This window comes from Aedes aegypti, chromosome 2, assembly GCF_002204515.2.
Source record: "Aedes aegypti strain LVP_AGWG chromosome 2, AaegL5.0 Primary Assembly, whole genome shotgun sequence".
NCBI lineage: Eukaryota > Metazoa > Arthropoda > Insecta > Diptera > Culicidae > Aedes > Aedes aegypti.
Genome location: NC_035108.1, coordinates 325,067,178 through 325,087,975, shown reverse-complemented (window position 1 = coordinate 325,087,975; position 20,798 = coordinate 325,067,178). Strand labels below are relative to the sequence as shown.

Genomic DNA, 20,798 nt, shown 5'->3' with positions numbered 1-20,798 from the left:
CTCCCAAAAATACTTGCAAATTTTATTAAGGCAATCCGTTATTTCAATTTCTTCTTGATATCTTGCAAAGTTTATTTCGAGAATTTATTTTAAACAATCCTCCAGGAATATCTTTGAAAGAAAAGTTTACCCCTGGAGACGCTAGCTCTACTGCAATTTTTACAACCCATTTTAAGAATGGAGGAACAGTGTCCAGTCGTCAGCCCAGCTTCTAAATGCTCAAAATTATAACTTACCCTCAATAAAATTCTTGGAGACCTTTTTGGGAAACGCCTTTGGAGACTCCTGAAACCACATTGGTAGTTCCGAAAAACCTTGGATGAGCTTCGACTGAGGTTATGTTATTGAAACAATATTGGTTAAGCAGTCTTTAGGACATTGAAAACGTTGGTTTCTGATTTTCCCGACGTTTCGGTCCGTTAAGGACCTATATCAAGGGTTCAATCACTACGGTTTTCGAGTCAAGTTTAGCAAAGCCATCTTTTTAGAAAACCGTAGTGATTATACCCTTGAAAAATGTCCCAAATGGACCAAAACGTCAGGAAAACAAAAAAAAATAGTGTTTCAGATTTCCTAAAGATTGCTTAACCAACATTGTAAAAATCTGAAGAACTTCTAAGGAATTATTGGAAAACTATTTTAAGGATCCCCAAGAACCTCTTTAAAAACCATGGAAACCTTTGTGTTGGGAGGCGTTACTTCTGGTAGAATTAAAACTTCTCGACAACAGTGTTCAAATTACACAGCTTCAAAGCTAAAATTTAGTATTGAATTCACATTACAAAATACTTACAGTACTAATTATATTACTTGCATTGTAGTTTTACACTTCAGCTTTACCAGAGCAACAAATTCGCCGACCACCTTTATCTTATTTATATAAATCAACAACTAATCTACTCCAATATAGTTCTAAAATGCTACATCCATCAGTGTTTCTAGTTTCATCACAAATCCATCGCAACACTCTGAAACCCCATAGGGAGCTGCATGCAGGCATTTCATCGAAAGTCACTAGAAACTCATAGGGTACCGTTTTGGAACCGCTTGGACCCCGTGAAACCCCCAGATTCTTACTCAAAAAACAGTCTCAATACACAGCATGGAATAAATTATATAGCCAACTCTCCCTTTACTCAAATCTCCGTATATCGATATAGAGTTAGTGAGCCATAGTAAAAGTTGGTTATCATGGCCAACTAGATGGTCCCTCAAACACTGGATGTGTGTTCTGTGAGTCGATACCTCTTTTACTCGAACGTCCCTTCAATCCCTTCAGTCATGAGAGCTGAATTTATTTCTGTACACGCCAGTGCTGTCACAAATAAGATGTCAAATTACATATTTTTATCATACAAAAGCATCCCACAGTCGCTAATAATTGATATAGTAATTAAGAGAACCGGTTTAAAAAAATCACCAAAAAATTCGTAAATATTTCAAATGGGTTTCGAACTTTGGTTTAGGAAGTCAAAGCCGTGTCTGATGATCGGGATTCAGATTTTCGTTCAGTAATAAACCTACATCTTATGAAGAATAAACATAAGTTCCTATTTCAACCACTATCTTTTAATACATTCCAGTGGTTATGGACCCTCTAGGCAGAAAATAAGCATACGAGATTAAGCAGTTCACCAGTTCCGAATTAGAAAAATGGATACGGTCAAGAAGGATGCGCCAAGTGTTGATGCGATGTTTCAAGAAATGAACGGAAAGACATCGATTCAAATTTGAACTCTTATTAGCTTAACCTTCTTAACTTAACGTCCCTGACCTACTAAATGGAACGTTAAAAATTTGCTTTTCACTACAATATCTTTCCGAAAAAAAATATAAAGATGATCCAATTACGATTCATTTCTGTGCTACACGGTGCGGAGATCTGTAGTGGGACTGCAATTACATTTCATTATGGGACAATTTGACTTGCTGTTTTATTCCTAATTTTCCGGAGCAAATCATAATATCTCATTAATACAGCTGGAAGAGCATTGGAAGATATGTTAAAAACTGAACTCAACTCGATTTTGATGAAAATGCAGATGGGACTGACTTGCGATTCATGACAGTATAATATGATACATATTGAGTCATTTCTTGCAACATAGGGTCATTTAAAAGTACTTCTGGGATGTTCTGGAGCCAATTTTCAAAGGAGCTTCGAACACACCCCACATCCGTTTAAATCCGGAACCGATCGTCCGACTTGGGATCCCAGTGCATGTCACAAAACTTGTATAGTGTTGTGTTTTTGTGTCAAAATTTAATTGAAATCGACACGTTAATACTACCAATGGACGATTTGCCCTTTGAAGGAAGCACCACAATAGACAACAACTTGCATGCAACGCTCAGTGGCACAGTCGAAATACGCTCCTGACGAAAAGTTTTTCGGACTGAAGTGGGAATCGAATCCACACTCCTTGATTCGATGCGGCTAAAAGCTTGGTAACACTAACCGCACGGCCACAAAGCCCACGTCGGTTGAAAATCATGGAAATTAGAACCAAAAGATTACGAACATTTGTTGTAAAAATAGGTCGGGGACGCAATGGTTAAAAAAAATGCTTCTGTACTCATTTGTATTTATACAGCATACATTTTGAGGATGATTTTGACGAATTCTAAGATACACACCTTATTAATATCAGTTTCTATCAGTCTTTTGCTAATGTACGCGACTAAGGACGACTTGTCTATTTAAGTGCTGCTAAATGTCATGAATATCACTTGACTTTGACATTTGAATATTGTTAATATCTCTTCACCTTGTGGAAAATGTATGTTTCCGTGGCCAATTCTAATTTGCTATCGATTGATCATACAAGCTGATGCCATATTCCGCTTCAAAACGTACTCTTCGCATTTTAATTTATTTTTTTTTTTTCAAAATTTTGACTTTCAATAGTACTGGTTTAATTGCGAAGAACCTCCATGATTATCTCATGAAATACTAATGAAACACTCAGCTGCTGAGACGTAGTATCAAAAAGAAGGAAGCAAGGAGGAATACATAGCTGTACGAAAGATAACAAATTGCAACTTTCGTTTTCTTGATGATAATCAGTTTTTACTTTCTACCATGTAGTTATCCAGCCATGATCTTCTACATTGCAGCTTAGCAATTACCGGGAAACCAAGCTGCGCTATCATTATCAAGAAAATGGGCTAATGAACAGGGTGAATAATAGGTCAGCAGAGCCCGTCTATGGACACCGTTTAAGGCACAATTTCCTCATATCATTCGCGAAAATGTAACGGTAAGCATCCGTCGGATTTGCGGTTCTTGATAATTGTTTCAGTTTTCTGCAAAATTTGTGATATAATTTGAACACTGCTCAGGCTTAAACCTAACCATCGAAGAAACAGTGGATCAACAATTGATCATCTTTCGATCGTTTAGCTGTTTCCGTGCTATGGTTGATTGTGATCGATTCGCCACAGAAGCATACCACCATACCGTTGATTCAATGTACCGGAACGACGATATAGGAAAATTATGAAATGCATATTATGTTCGTTTCTGATGATTGATCAACGGGAAGCAGCCAATCGTGAGAAGCCTCTGCAACGGTGCATTGCACTTTTGTTTTCCACTCGATTCGAATGCAATTTTTGCAGCACCCGTCACTGACATTTGAATGTGAACAAGCTACCGAGATTGTGTGGCCTTGATATTTTGAGTCACAATCTACATTGGACCTGAAGTTGGAACTGGTTCTATACGGTTGCCCAATTAACATTGCAGATGTCTACATGGCTCTACATATGCCTGCCATATGCCTGCCTTGATGAACACCAGCTCTTACAGGAAGTTGTTCAAACTCTGAGTTCTGATAATGAACCTGAAATTGTCAAAAAATAAATTTACGTTTATGTGGACCATCGTTCTGCTCAAAATGACTTTTTCAAAAAGTTTACTGATGGAGGAAAGCAAACTGATTGGTCAATAGCTAGAAGCTTCTGCAGGATTTTTGTACGGTTTTAAAATTGGCACAACCTTGGCATTTTTCCATTTTTTTTGCCAACCAAACTGAAAACTGAAAACTTTTCAGTTGGTTTTAGAAAACATTTGCTAAATATATCAAGTAAGTTTAGTATTCTGTTATTACTTCAAAACCTCCGTCAGCAGAAAAAAACATGCTGTTTGTCGCATCATACGTTACACTAATTATTACGTACTGAATGGCATTAGGGTAAGTGTTCCCTTAGTTGTGGATGTTCCTATAGTTGCGGTAGTGCCGTTTTCACTGATTTTATTGCATTAGCCACAGAACCGATACTGCCAATCGACGTATTGGTTTGTTGTTACACGGAATAGTTGAAAAGAGCGTTCAAATTGCTTTAAAACTGATGAAATATCACTAAAATTGCTAAAACTGTTCTTGCTTGTACCAATAGTTGCGGTAAAGTGTTCCTATAGTGGAGGGTCCCATAAGAAAACAACGGATACCGCAACTATAGGAACACAAATTAAAAAAATACCGCAACTAAAGGAACTCTGTACCAATAGTGGAGGTATTATTTTTCACTGACATGCCGTGGATTACTACGATGAAATAATTTTTCTCATTAGGTCAATGGTCGTTACTTCCCGTTACAACATCAACATGTGCATTAATTGCGCTTCTTGAATTTAGTCGGTTGAATGAAGTTCAATCGTGCTTAGTACCTCCACTATTGGTACATCTACCCTAATCTGTTTTATTTTGTCCACCCCCACTTCAACGTTCAGGCTTTTCACAGTTGATGGCGCAAAACGACGCGAAAGTAGCCATTTCACCTTCACTCTTTCTCTTTCAACGATTATCTCGACGAAGACATCAGCGATTACTTGCGCGCTCAGCCATTGTTATTCAACCTTGACATTACTTACCTAGAGCCAGTCAACTCCACCAACAACCTGTCCGTAATCACCCCTCGTAATCTATGAAAATCTAATAGAAACAATGCTCTCTTTTCCTCTGATGACCCCAGCTTCTAGGACCAGACAATAGAGACCCCAAGAAAAACGGTGGCATCAACCGGAGCTTAGGAGCTCAACGACACATTTTCCCACCGAGGTCTTCGTCGCTACGGTACAAAAAAAACCTTCACAGACGAGCAAAAAGATGAACAGATCGGCGACATTGCTGGTACTTTTCACTGTGGCGCTAATGGCATTGGGCGCCGACGCCAAGGAGAAGCACATCAAGTACAAGGAGAAAGACCTGATGCGAAAGTCGATCGTCTACGACAAGAACACGCCGGATGTGTTCTACTGCCCGATGAACAAGCCCACCGGAATGGACAAGATGATTGTGAGGTGAGAGTTTTTCAAATTGTTACTTTTTATCACGATGATTAATAATTCTGTTTACAAAAAAATGTGTTAAGGAAATTTTAAGCCTTAAGCCTAATTTGCTACTGAAAATGAATCGCTAAAAAATTTCTCGCCAATTCCTTGCAGAAATTTTCGACAGCGTCTCCCATTTGAACTGACAGTTCTTTTCAACTGCGTACTGCGATCAGAAAAAAGCGCATTCTTGATCGATTCCATGCAGAAATTTCCCATGCATCAAGATAGGCCGAGAAATCACTTGTCAGCAGCTAATCAGGCTTTAAGCTAAGTATGCTGTTTTGCTCAAGAAAAGTAAAAAAATTCCTTGACTGAAAGGGTCAAGAAATTTCCTACAGAGAGCCCCCTTTGAAGTGACATTTCTCCTCAACTGCGTACTGCGATCAGAAAAATGTGATTTTCTTGACCATTTCTTGGGAGAAATTTTCCACGCATCGAGATAGACGATTCCTTTTCTTGTCAGTAGCAAACCGGCCTTTAAGGTTGGTTTGCTACTGACAAGAAAAGGAATCGCCAATCTCGATGCGTGGGAAATTTCTTCCAAGAAATGGTCCAGAAAATCACATTTTTCTGATCGCAGTATGCAGTTGAGAAGATATGTCATTTCAAATGGGGCTCTCGGTAGGAAATTTCTTGACCCATTCAATCAAGAAATTTCTTTACTTTTCTTGAGTGAAACAGCATACAGTGGCCCAATTTCATATTCGTACAGGATACTGTTTTCACATCAAGTTAGTAAAAAACTATTAAATGATGTATTGAGTTTAAAATACTTTAACCACATTGAAGGTAATAGGTTTTATCTATTATTCTCCAATCACAAAATGTTTTCATTTACATTCATCTTTGGGTTAATGGAAAAGTATTGACTTTATGTCCGAAATTCTCCCAATTCCATATTCGTACACCTTGCAAAATTCGAACGTATCACATTCAAAGCTAAATTTGAAAGCTCGATTTGATTGCTGAAGTGCTTTTTTATGATGTTCAGATGTAGTGAAGTACATTTTGACAATTTAGTTGCGGACATATATGAAATTTAGGTAAAATTATGAGAAATGTCAGTTTTCCAATGATTTTTGTTATAAAATCCAGAAATTCGAACAATAACGTTCATTTTTGTCATTAGATCCAATATATTTATTGTATTGGTGAGCTCTGATAAAAATTTAGTTGAAATGTATACAGTTTACAGAAATCATAAACAGTTTTTATCCTTTTTGAGTTCAGAAAATTGTTGTGCCGTAACTTCAAAACTCTTCTAAAATGATATTTTTAATTAATGTAAACCAAATTTTGATTCTAAACAAAAGGTAAAGGTTAATTTTGAACTTGTCTGTAAAAATAATTTGAACTAAGAACTTCGTTTTACAATAAAGTACCCTAAACAACGCTGTACATACCTCCACATAATTGATGTTATCACAATATTCATACATCTTTGAAATTATATTCAAATTATATTCAAAATAGCATCCTATTTTTCAATTTATTGATTTAATATGAACAATACAAAATAACTTGAATGAGCAGAGAGCATTGATATACTTTTTACTAGAATATATCCTGTTGTTTTCATCATTTTAGAAAACGTTTGTTTTGCGATTACGGCAATAATATTTATTCTATAAATCTCTTTAATCATGTTTGGTAGTGAAATGTAAATTGAAAATAATAATTACGCAATGTTTTGATAGGAACATAAACTATGGATTATGTTTATCCATTTAGGAGCCAAACTGAGAGAAATTTAATGAAATTTTTGGTTTTGCATTTGTTATACATGTTATATTACCTAAGATCCAAAAGTATAAGCTGTCGATATCCACTCCTAGCTACTCTAAAACTGCTTATATTTTTTTGAAACTTGTGCAATATTCGCAGAAATCGTTCTTAAGGAAGTGATGTTGAAAAAAAATGTAAGTTATTGTTCGACTAACTGAATATTTTAGCAAAACACATGGAAAAAGTGGTATTTTTCTTAAATTTACTTAAGTTTCAAATATGTCCGCTTATAAATTTTCCAAATTTACTCTACTACATCTGAACAATACAACGAAGAACTCAAGCAATCATCCAGTCCACTAAAAATTAGTTATGAATGTTGTATATTCCTTTTTTGTTGTGTACGAATATGGTATTGGGTCGATTATAGACACAAACTCAATACTTTTCCATTATTCCAAAGAATTAAACAAATGAATACAGTTTGTCATTGCCAAACAATAGATGATACATATGACCTTCGTTATTGATAAAGTATATCGAAGTCCATGCACCATTTAATAGTTTTATACCAACGTGATATGAAGACAGTGCCCCGTACGAAAATGAAATTTAATCACTGTACTTAGCTTTACCATAGAAATTCTAACCGGAGTGCATAGAGGGATTGCTAGATGATATTCTCAGTCAGTTCTTCTATATACGTAGCCAGGGTGAAGTCTTGCCTCTTCCTGGCAAATGGATAAATTTTCTTCTGTATGATTGGCTTAAAATTTGTCTTCAAATAATGCTGTAAAATTTATTTTTTTTTCTATTTACTTCTAACCCGTATAGATCTAAGTGGATGGAAATAAACTAAAAATCTCACCGCTTAGCGTATAAATAACAGATTTCAATTTTTTGTCAGTATGCTGGTACACATATCTAATTTCTAAAAGTGGCCATAGGATCTCTGGAATGTTCCTGTGGTCGGAGTTATTCCGGTGGGTCACTGGATCAGGTCGAGTGAAAAGGGTGGTGTGCTTCTATGTTCCTGGAGGTAGGCTAATTTCGAGTCACAGATAATTTCTGGAATAGGCTATAATGTGGCCTATATAACGAGGAATTTTAAGAAAAATAACTTCAGCGTAAACCTTTTGAGAAAAGATTCAATTGGATAACCATGTATCCTGCATTTCATTGATCCTACAAATGACTATTTTTGGGTCCCTGGGAAGCCTCAAATTTACGACAAAGTGGCCAATGTGTATCTAAGCATCTGTGTCAAGTTTAGGGGAACGTATTTTAGTGAACTATTATGTTTAATCTCTACTTTTCAATAATTGAAACGGTTTTGATTCAAACAACATTTAGTCCGAGAGATTAACATGAGCATGAAGAGATTAACTCTTCATTTATAGTTTTTTTTCTATCTTTATTAACGAGATTTTTAGCCCTGGGCTAGATTTCATTTCGGGACCAACGGCTTTACTTCCCTTCCGAAGGAAGTCGTCACTGAATTTTTTTTTAGTGACTATGTCGGGGATGGGATTCGATCCCGGGTCCTCGGCGTGAGAGGCGTGTGTTCTAACCACTACACCAGGTATATTTATAGTTTTGAATATCAGATAAATAAATAAAGATAATAGGTAGTCCCAATAATATTTTTTTACCAATAGTTCCAATAGCCATTTTTTACCCGACTTGATCCAGTGACCCATCGGAATAACTTCGGCCACAGGAATATTTCCGAGCTGCTCTAGCCACTGCTAGAAAAAAAAAAGTTATTAGAATCAAGTATACGCTGAGCGGTAAGAGCTTTAGTATTTTTACTTTTACTCAGGCCTATACGGATTAATTTTAAATTTATAATATAAGTGTATTCCGATTGATTTCCTTAAGAATTTCTGGAGTAAGTAGGCATTAGTTCCTTCGACAAATCTAACCAGAAATCATTCAAAAGATTTGTAAACAGACCGCACTGCCCATAACTGCATATTTGTAACATTCGACAAAAGTAGGCATTGAGTAAAATGGATAACAAGTTTTTATTTTATTGCAGTATGGGGGGAAACCAAAATTTCAAAAAATCACTAGGAATTTAAAAGTGCTTATTTGAGGCTGAAATTTTGTACATCTCATATCGCATATTGGATGAATAGCCAGAAAAAAATTCTGATGGAAATTTCGTTGCTACTGCATCTTGAGGCTCATGTATAATCTCAATGTGACTGTTATGCGGTTACAATTGCCAATGTGACAAAACAACTTGGTATTTTTTTCAAATTTTCTAGAACAATCTCACAGATTTCAGTAAGTTGATCGAAAGTATTTGTCATTTGATGACTCTACATGGTATTAACTCCATTTTGTCAAAAATGTCGAATGTGACTGTTTTGCAGTTATGGGCAGCGCAGTATATCTTTAGAACAATCTGTTATAAGTTTTGAATGGAACTCAAAAGACTCCTGCCTATCATCTGTCAAGTGATTTTAAAGGGAATCATGGATTGTTCAAAGTTTTAGAAATAATCAAATAATTATTTTGGGATAGCTTCATAAATTCACCACAAGCTCCACCCGAAGTTCCTCTAAACGTTTAAGGAATTCGATTCTGCTAGGAATTTCTTCAATATTTACATACTTCAGGGCATATTTCCAGCAACCGTTACTCGGAGTACCTCGAATTTCTCTAACAATTATTTCTATGTTTAACAAAAAAAAAAACTGCAATACACAAAGAAATGCTTCATCAATTTCACGAGTTCTAGCAAAGAACTTACCAAAGGAGTTTATCCAAATATTCGTCCTTTGGGAATTCTTCCGCATACATATTTTTTGTATGTTTTTCATGCATTCACTCTCGGACTGGAAGTTTCTTTCGGAATCCAGCTTAAGGAATTATATTATTCTTAGAGTCACTTTAGGAGTTTATTTTTTCTTCTAAATATTGTGAAATTCGTATTTTTTTTATTTACATATTTTCAGCTATTTCTTAATATATTTCGTTGGCTATCACTCATTATAACTCTGAGCACGGGTTGAATTCTGTACAAAATGAGAAAATCTCTCACTTATCGCTCTCTGTAACAGTCATAAACCGCAATACATCATGAGAGTCTGTTAATTGTCTACTGCTACAGCTCTGATTAAATCGGGGGAATATCTAAACAATCTCCAAACCGGGGGGACACTATTGCTATCGGTAGAGTTTCCAATCCCGGGAACATTTTCCGAGAAATGAGATTTCCCGGGATTCCCGTTTCCCGGGAAATTATTTTCTGTTTCCCGGGATTCCCGTATTTCCCGGGATTTCTGTAGTTCCCGGGATGCTTTATTTAAATACAGAATTTCTGTTTTCAAATAAAAACCATCGCACAATTTTTTTTTCATATCATTCCAAACAATGTCCTTACTAGAAGAGATGCGTCGTGTTTGTGAGTTAAAATATTGATGAAAATCAACCGAAAAAAGGAACCAAATCGGGATGCATTTCACTGACATATTGTAGGTGATTTTTGCATGGCTTACTTCACAGCCTACTGCTTGGCAGTACACCCGATTCTGTTTTTGCACGGTTTTTTTTTACACGGCCGTGCAAAAAAAGTTTCCATACATTTTTTTCCGCCAAAACCTTATTTTTGCATGAAACGTCGAGAACTGATGTTACTTTTTTTGCACGGTTTTTGAAATTTTGAACTGAAAACTTTTTTTGCACGGTACGCATCCCCCGTGCAAAAACAGAATCGGGTGTACAACGTTTGCCAGGTTTGTCGGAACAACTAGTTTGCAATACAATATAAAGAAATTTTTGAGGAATCTATTTCATGATTTGAGTAGGGTTATAACGTTTTCAAGGTTCCTATTAGTTTGTTTTTTTGTTCTAGCGTTCAAAAGATTTTTTAAATGTTTGCAAATATTGTTTGAATTTTTTTGATTTGGTTTAAATCCTCCACATATTATTTTACTTAATTTTATAAACTTTTTGGTTATAAAACCTAGCAAAAAGCAAAGTCAACATTCTTTAGGAGGACCATACATAAATTACTCACAAAAAAGAGAGAAACAATCGTACAAATGCAATGGGCTAAAATATAATATACATAAAATATGAATTACTTGAAAAAAAAAATCCATCAAATTAGCATAGTTTTTACGTTTTAAGAATTTCCCGGGATCCCGGGAAATGACAATTTTATTTCCCGTTTTTCGGGAAGTCAATTCACGGGAAAATTGGAAACTCTAGCTATCGGGTGGTCGTGGATTGTGTATTGTGTTAGTAAAATAAAACAACTTATCCCCAATGGTAAACGAGCGAGAAAAACGGGTTTTGTCATCGCTCTCTCTTTGTTGCTGGGGCTTTTGTTCACTGCTGCTATTCATCAAGTTCATTACACTTGCGAAGCATTGCCGATCATGGACCGATACAGATGCGATACAAATATTCTTTGCTTGCTTTGACCTAGCTTCGCAATCAATTGACAACGAATACGGCAATGCCCGCTCTTGGGATTCATGAGTTTCTCCTTTCATGAACGCCTTCAAGGATTCCTCCAAAAATCCCTTCTCATGAGATTTTCATTGGAAATTCTTAATGACATGCAGCTAATAATTTAATTTACTCTAAAATATATCTGAAATTTTTTTAACAGATTCTAACAGAAATTTAATTAATTTTAATTTTGAAATTTCTGCAGAATTTGTATCACACTCTACTATCTATGATGAATTTGAAAAAAATAATCACCAGAAACTGTTAAGGATTCTTACAGGATTTTTTCACGGATTTGATCAAGGATTTCACTAGGAACATATCAAAGCATTGTCTTAAGCAGGAATTCTCCAAGAAGTTGCTCCAGGAATTCTTCAACATAAATTGCCAAGAGATATTTCTAAAACAATTTCAGAATTCTCACTGGGCTTCTTCTGAGAACTTTTCGAAAAATTCCACGAAAATTCTTATACAGTATTCGAAAACATTCGAAAGTTCCTTTTGGAAAATATTGAAGAATTCAAAAACGATTCCATAAGGATTTGTTTTCCAAAAGTTCTTTCAATAGTTCTACCATAAGGAATAATATTAGACATTTTTCTGGGGCTTCTCCAAGATTTCCTTCGAGCCTTCCTCCAAGAAACTGTTTGAGTATTTTTCCAGAAATTTCTCCAGATAGGCCAAGCATCCCTCCAAGAATGTTTATGTACTTAATCCAAGAAATTCTCTTGAACGATATCTCTGAAATTCTATTTTAGGAATATCTTCAGTGGTTTGTTTAGACTTTGGTTATTTCCAAGTTTTTTTTTAAGAATTTGTATGGTGAATTCTTCGAGGAATTTAAAGATTTTTTCCGAGATTCCTCCAGACATTTTTCTAGACTTCTAGACCCTTCATGAATTCTTCAAACAAGTCCTTAAATAGCTTTTCAGTAATTATTGATGGAATTTCTCCATTCACTTCTGGGATTTTTATAAAAAAAAACTAAAAAAATCCTCCAATTCCTTCGGGAATTGTTCCATACGTTTCTCCTGGGACTCTTAGAGCAATGCTCGCTGAAACCAGGCCACTATATATGCTAAAACGAAAGGGTGATCGATTCGGTTTTCTCATATTGGTGGACCCCTCGTACGCCATTAGTTCACCGCTCGTTTCTGAGATCACCATGAATGTGAAAAAAAATGAGTAAAATAGGTTACAAAAATTAGGTTAGCAATTGTATTTACCCTATGAAATGAACGATTTTCCAAACGATTTTCTACGATTTTGACGTATGTGGCGAGTGCAAACAACACAAACATCATTTGTTGCACAACATAGAAACAAGTTTCCAATTATTAGTGTTTTATCCGACGAGTGAAGAAAAGGAGTATTATTTTGAGTGAAAATCTGGCGGCCATCTTGGATTTTGACGCCATATTGGTTGTAAGTAGTAGATTGAGTTTTTCACCTTGTTAGCACTCAACCAAGGCTGGAAAGCGCCAATGTAAATAGAGGGTGTCGCGCGTCCTTCACGCAGATGCTTCCCTCACTGTCATCGAACGGCGATACAATGACTGAGATTTTCTCAAATTCTCTTTCATTTTTCCATCGCTACGGCCTGTGACGGAATCGCAAGCTTGACTATTTTTAGTTCATTATCTGGAATAATTGATATTTATATCGCTGGAATCATGGAAACACATTTACTTCCAGAAGTTCTCCAAAATGAAATAGAAGTTTTAATAGCAAAACAACATTAAAATTGTTCTCATGAGAGCTCCGTCATTGCGACTTGACGAAGTGAGAACATGAAATATAACTTCGGCTAGTGACAGTGAAAAGACTCGTTTCGTCAGTGTCGCAAGCCGATTATGATACTTAACATCCCTGCTCAGGACTCAAGATTGCTTCGCTGCCAAACTTGCATCTTGTCACCTTTATTCACAAAAGAGAGGATCGATGAAGAGAAATCGATGATGCGACTTATGCCCTTATTTTCAGCACATGATATAGTTCTCTCTTGTGATTCCTCCACACAGATCTTTCTAAGAATTCCTCTGATAATACGTACAGGAATTCTTAAAAAAAAGTTTCAAGGACTTTCCGAAAAAAAAAATCACTAAAATTCTTGTGGAAATTCATCCTATGGCTTCTTGAGAAATGTATGTCTATGTAAGCACAAGTAAAAGTCTCAAAGAAATACAACCATTATTACAATGCGTTTGGAGGGCTCATAAGTACTCTACATTATTTCTCCTCGTGGATTTTTTTTGGAAAGTGCTTCCAAGCATTCCAGCAGAGATTCCTTTAAGAGATTTGCTAAAGAAATATTTCGAGTGATTTTTTAAATAGATTCGTTCAAATGTCACTCCAATAATTCCTCTATTAATTTCCTTTAAAAGTTCTCTCAGGGATGTTAAAAAAGCTCTCATTTTCCTCATAATATTTTTGAAAACATTCCCCCAATAATCTTTCCAAATTTTCTTCAATGCCATCTCCAGAAATACGTACGAGAATTTTCATGATAAATGCTTACAAACGTGCGCTAAAACATTTTTTCCCAAAAAAAATACCTTCAATTATTTCTCTTCATTTTCCGCCTGAAAAAATATATACAGTCGCCTCTCCACATCTCGATATCGAAGGGACCTGGGAGGGAGAAACCAATACAAAATTTCTGTACGTCATAGTGAGCCGAGATTCCGCTGTCACGAACTGTCACTGTGAGCCCAGATCTCAAACATTGGACTAACATGGAAAAAGCGCGTAACTTATTAAAACACATTTTCGCATTCCATCAAAAGTGACAAAAATTGAATTAAAATCAATTCATACACAAAATGTAAGTAATGTCACGTGAGCACCTTCCAACTGATTGAATATAAAGCATTGAAAAACGCATCTTTTTACTTTTTCCAATGAAAATTATTATTTATTGCATAGAGAACTGTGGCCCTTTTTCCATGTTTGTCAGGAAAGATCGAAAGTACACAACAAAAGAAAACTAGCGGTTTTCCCCAAGCCTGCCTTGATTGTTGTTGGCAAGCTGGAGTTTTCTTGCAGTTCAAACAAACGTTGTTCTATATTTCGTGTGTAGTATCGGTGCCTCCCTCCCAGGAAGGGACCATCGAGATAGGGAGAGATCGAGACATAGAAAAATTTTTTAATGAATACTAGATTGAAAACCACTCTGTTACCAGGAAAATTGAAAACAAACAGACGTCATTTCGTCTTTGCAAATTGTTTTGAATCCCTAAAATCTAGTCTAGTAACCTTTGATAATGGGCATATCGATATACGGAGAGGAAATCGGGAATGAAAATCACATCGAGATATGGAGGTATCGATATACCGAGACATGGAGAGTGAAAATGTATGCAGAATGAAGGAACCGAACAAACCGTCGACATAGGGAGAGATATCGCGATGTAGAACATCAAGATGTGGAGAGTCGACTGTATTTCGGTCTCCCTGGAATATCTCTGAACTTTTCATTAGAGCAGAAGCGGAAAATACAAGTCAAAGTCTTCTTCAGACTCAATCTCCGAAAATAAAAAAATAAGTGGTCTGGAGACATCAACACAATTCGATGCGATCCCGCACTTTGATTTGCACTTTTGCTTTTATGAAGCCACACTCGCAGTCTAGTGGTGAATTTTTTACCGGAATTACGGACAAAGAAGATTTTAAAACCTCCTCCGAAATATAAAATTAAGAAATTTCACCCAAAACTATTTCAAACCCATTTCTTAGATTTTTATCTATAAAATGCGAAGGAATACCATTATAAATACCATAGGACATTTGGAAAACACATATTTTTTTAATTTTATGCACCTAACATTCCACACAAGATACCAATCGAATTGAAAGTATTTTAGCTCCAGTTTGTAGGGCAAGTTATATCTTAACATATTACCTTTAAAACGTAGTGCTGTATTTTTTCCAGTTTCATTTGTATTTCAAGAAATATAATATTCAGTGCATCAACGCAAATGCGAACTTTTGCCTCCTAGTGGGGTCATTATACGCTCTGAATAAATTACAAGCTTATTACTATGAAATTGCTTGCGATAATTATATTTATACTTTTTTACTTTTCTAGTTCACAGAACGTTAAGCAGAAATTCATGGAAACACGTCCCTAATGAGACATAGACTGTTGTTTGCCCCTTTTCTAATTTTTAGTTTAATTTCCCTGTCATGATATTTTATGTTTGAGTTGTATACATTTCAAATATTTGGGTATTTGAAGGTGCCTGCGAACCTTTGCCAAAGGCTTGGGTAACAACAGAAATGTCTCCAACAAAAAGTACTTAAATCTTTACGTCAAATCAAATGCACTTTATTATCAGTCATAATATAAGACTTAAAATGTTATTAGAGTTCCTTTGATTTTTTCACTCTTTGATCATCCAAAACTCTTATTGAATACTTTTTCAATACTAGAACAAAACGGCTCAAAACGACTCAAAACACTACATCATTTATATCTTCGTAGTAGTTTTTTGAATTTTTTAATGTTTATAGTGTCTTCAGGAAACTTGTTTATCTCGTCTAAATGTCAACTTTGCTATGAATCTATTTCTAAATTTGTCGAAACATTCACTTTAGTAAATGCGTTATTGCCTTTGAACTAGTAAACGAAAACAGTAGAAAATATGTGTAGAAATTTAAATTATGTCGTCTGTGTCGTAAAAATTTCATTCTAATCTGTCCATGAATAACTCAGATGTAAACTAAAATATTTTTTTGATAATTATATTAAAATTCAAAAATTTCCAATAGAAAAAATTGCAAATGTATTGCCCAATACTGCAGCTGTCTTTTTCATACAGTATTGGACAAAACATTTGCAACTTTTTCGATTTTCCATACAAAATGGTCAACTTTGGAGACTTCTATCTGACTTATTTATGCAACGATTTGAATAAAATTTTAAAACGTCAGCATTAACTTCATTTTAAACATATATTTTTGAGTGATTTTTCCAATCACGAGTTGAAAAGCAACAACGGTTTCAATAAAGTGATTATGAGTGAATACCATAACTCCAAAAAATTAAGAAACAGATTTATGATATCTTCCGCAAAGTTGAAGATTTTGATAACAGGAACGAGTTTGCCGTTATTACTTTTGAACTCGTGATTGGAAAAAATACTCAAAGATATATGTTGATATTCCAATTATGTCTGAAGAACCGTGAAAATTTCATTCAAATCGGTACATAAATAACTGAGATCTGGCCTACCAAATTTGACCATTTAGTCTGAAAAATCACAAAAGTTTTAAATGTTTTATCCAATACTGTATATAGCATGACACATATCAAAGTTCGAACTAATTACCATCTCAATCCCTTTCAGATCTCGTCCACTTCACAAGCTGTGTGAATTCGAAGGCAAACCACTGCCACCGGGCTACAAATCCGACTGCTACAAGGATCTGGACGAAAGCGATTACGCCTGCAAAGAGAAATACAGGATCATGGTAACTTTCGGCTTCCCTTCAAGGACTCCTTTAAGGGGGCCTTGAGCAGAGCTGCCAATTTAATAGTTTTGGTTTTTATTTAATGCAAGATTGGCTTGTTTGTGCTATTTTTTGAGTTGTTTTGCACTTTGTTTTAGGGTATTTTTATATTTACGAATAGGTACTAATCAATCAACGGTGACATTTATATTCTGGTTTCTCTCGCAATTTTCAGAAACGTTACGCCAAAGATAATACCGAGATCTAATACCCAAAATCGCATATATCGCAAAAACGCCTAAATAATGAAACAAAATCACACTCGCCACACTGTACACCACACACGCAGCGCCACGCCGCCAAGAGCACTCGCGATCTGTAGCGAAATCTTCAATCTGATATCTTCCCAACTTCTGATTCTTCCAATAATTCTCTTCAAGACTGAAACTGACTGCCGACTAAGAAAAATCGTTTCCTTTACTCCTAGAATCTAATTTCTTGCATACTTCTACGCGCTATTACAATACTTCCTTTCCGGTAGCGCCGTTCACTAATGCCAAAAAAGGCTTATATTAAATCAATGCTTTAATACTGAAAACTGAAACAAATATTCCGTGAATCGAACAACGAACAAGTAACAATCAACCAAGGTTTCAAACAAAGCCGGTTACCAAATATAACCAGAACGTTCCCCACATTTGATGCAGTTGAAATAAGATTTCCTTTATCTTACAAGTTCATTTTAAGTCGTATTTTTTTTAACTTAACATTCCTAGCAGTTTGCATGTTGTGTTGTGACAATACTTTTCAAATCAGAAAAAAACATATCTGTCATTCCACACCAAGGGTCCTAAAAAGTACACATGTGTAATCGATATTTATCAGTTTTGACCGAATTTTCGGTCAAATGTGAATGCATATTTGACAAAAACCATTTTTTTTATAAAAACCCATAAGTTAGACGTCTTTGAAACTATTGTACATAGAAAAAAAGTACACAGTGTTGTTAAACACATTCATTGTAATTTAAAACTATAAAACAGTTTTTCGTGGAGTCTCGATAATAAAGACAATTCATTCATTCATTTTTCGTGAAACAAGTTTGTTTCCGTAGTTTTTGTCAGGTATTTTTCTATCGAAAACTCCCCGAGGTAATTTAAGGCAATCCAGACAAATTACTTTTTGATGAAAAAAGTGCAAATTTCACATCTTATGTTATATTGCATTTTGACAAAAATGTATGGCTTAATTCGAATTCAAGTTATCTATGGTTGTTTAAGACTTACACGAAATATTGGTAGAAATTTGTGATGGCCGATTGCACGTGCTGTGGTATGAAATGACTCATATACAAGTTACAACAAAGCATATAAGCAGAGCTGCTAAGGAGAAAACATTAACACTTATTCAATTTACACATAAAAACCAATCAGTCACGAAATTTTCAATAAGATTTATACATTCAACTTACAAAAGTCACTTATAATGCATTTTTCACAAATATAAGGTACAAATTTAAACAAAATCAACGCCTACTGCCAGGTGACGGAATGCATCACCAAGACCAGTGCTGTTAAATGTCAAAATTTTGGAAAAATTTAAATGCTTATAGCTCACTTGCATGCGAAACATCAGCAAATATTGGCAACCGATAGTAATTCGGAATAGGTCACCGGGAAAAACATTTTCGGATGACTTTTTCCACTAGGAGCGATGATATTAGCAATATTCAAATGTCAAAGTCACGTGAAATTCATGACATTTAACAGCTCTGACCAAGACAATGCTTACCACCGTGGCAGTGTTGCCAAAAAACATGAATGAAAATTTTAATATATTTAGCTAATTTTTCCTGGTGGTTTCGGGACGATAACTGTACTAATTCAATTCATTTTTGATTACTTCTTTCCAAAAACAAAAAAAAAAGATTATAACTAAAATTCTAACCGCTTAACCCCTTGCAAATACTATCATCGAAAGATTACACAACTGACCCACAAAAAACACAATCACTGGACAAAGTCACGACCTAAATTCACTCACATGTACAAATCAGATCGACAACCTTCACAGACTAAACTCCCAAAACCAAATCACCCAAAATCCGCATTTTATATAAACACAAACCCACATTCCAACGCAAGCACGATGCATTCATTTCGAAAAAAGGGATTCGCAACTAGCAGCAGGTGCGTATAAGTGAAGGAGCTGATTGAAGCTTTATTTTTGAAACATTTTATTCGAACCGGAAGGGGCACTAACTTTCTTCGACAGAAAGAAACTTACAATTTTGAAATATAATTTCATCAAACTCCATTTCCGCAGATGCGAATGCACCCCCCAGGCAGTGATGCACCCTTCAACGGATCCCGGCTGAGTCGATTCATGGACATGGATGACGACATGAAGCGAGTCAAGAGCAAGAAGCAACACTAAAGTACTGTCGTGCTTGTCGTGGGACAAACTCAAAGCGAAAGAAGTCTTAGTCATTAGAGATGTACTACTATCGTCCACTCTAGGAACCAATAGGAACAGCATCACGATCATTGTAAATAATCCAACTGCCATAAATTGATCCTCACGGAATTTGTCCGGTTTTGCTAAGGGGACATAGCAACTGATATTACTCGCACAAGCTACTGACATACTCTGTTTCGTTTGTAATGAAAACTTTTTAATAGGGATGCTTCGCATTTTGAAAAGCAACCAAGCTTATCATTTTGTCAAACTTTTTTTCGTTGATTCGTCTTTAGTATACGAAATGTTATGCCCATTTCTTTGTAATTTTTTTTAATGTATGTGAACTGAATCTTACATCACTGTCCCGTGATTGTGTGTTATTGAAATCAGTAATCTCGTTCTTAAACATTGTGTGACTTAGGAAAGAGGTAATCGATTAATAGAATTGTAATTTTAAAATTAATAGCAAATGTTCCAGGCTTATTTTTTATGATTGGAATACAAAAATGAAAAGTGAAAATAAATCTAAACCATTAACAATATCACTCTGCTTATTTTGTTTCCGAAATCTTCCTTTATGCATAGATTAAAAGTTCACCTAGAACATGCAGACATACAAGTTATGTGAAAATAATTCCGTTACCAGAACAAGGTTGATACCCATGCATTTAGGTTCGATTATTCAGTAGCTTCTTTAGGCATAAGTATTAACCCGTATAGGCCTGAGTGGAAGAAAAATTACTAAAACTCCCACCGCTCAACGAATACTTAACGGATTTCTATTATTTTTTGCCAGTATACTCGTTCACATATCTAATTTCTAAATGTTCCTGTGGCCGGAGTTATTCCGGTGGGCAACTGGGTCAGGTCGGGCGACAAGGATTATGTGCTTCTGTGCCCCTGGAGGTAGGCATATTTCAGATAATTTCCGGAATCACCTATAATGTGGCCACTACATCAAGGAGTTATAAGAAAAACGCATCAGCGAATACCTTTTAAAGCCGGTTTTTCATAGCATAGCATAGACTGACTGTACTTGTCAATGTTTGCTACTCCGTGATTGATCGGAACTGGTAAGAATTGCACTTCGATCCAAATGAATAAGGGATGGGAGTTTCCGCCTACTCTCGAAGTGCAATTTTAGCAGGTCTCATCTTATTGATCAATATCGACGTCAGCCAAGTCCTTACAGTCAGTTGGGATTGGGAAGGAATGTTAGGGTGTAATGATTGTTGCTTCTAGAGACCGAGAATATCTCTGCATCTCCACAATCACAACAGGAAGGGTCTTTATTAGTGAGGAAGGCAAAAATCACCTTTGGTCAGTGATGCGACTCATGGATAAGGGAAATATT

At 35.6% G+C, this 20,798-nt stretch overlaps 1 protein-coding gene across 6 annotated transcripts in view; it reads left to right on the top strand.

Moving 5' to 3' along the window:
• The window catches only part of LOC5564674, a 43,477-nt gene extending 23,491 nt beyond the window's left edge, over window positions 1-19,986 (top strand). For 4 of the 6 annotated variants that reach the window (XM_021845868.1, XM_021845866.1, XM_021845867.1 and 1 more), the window contains exons 2-4: window positions 4,978-5,305; window positions 16,882-17,005; window positions 19,310-19,986. In XM_021845868.1, coding sequence (XP_021701560.1) covers window positions 5,112-5,305; window positions 16,882-17,005; window positions 19,310-19,420 — 429 coding nt within the window. In that variant the 5' untranslated portion in view covers window positions 4,978-5,111 and the 3' untranslated portion in view covers window positions 19,421-19,986. Of the gene's footprint in view, window positions 1-4,977; window positions 5,306-16,881; window positions 17,006-17,219; window positions 18,411-18,764; window positions 19,174-19,309 lie in introns of those variants that run through there. The other 2 variants (XM_021845870.1, XR_002500698.1) reach the window with 2 other exon arrangements.
• The last annotated feature ends 812 nt before the right edge of the window (window positions 19,987-20,798 follow it).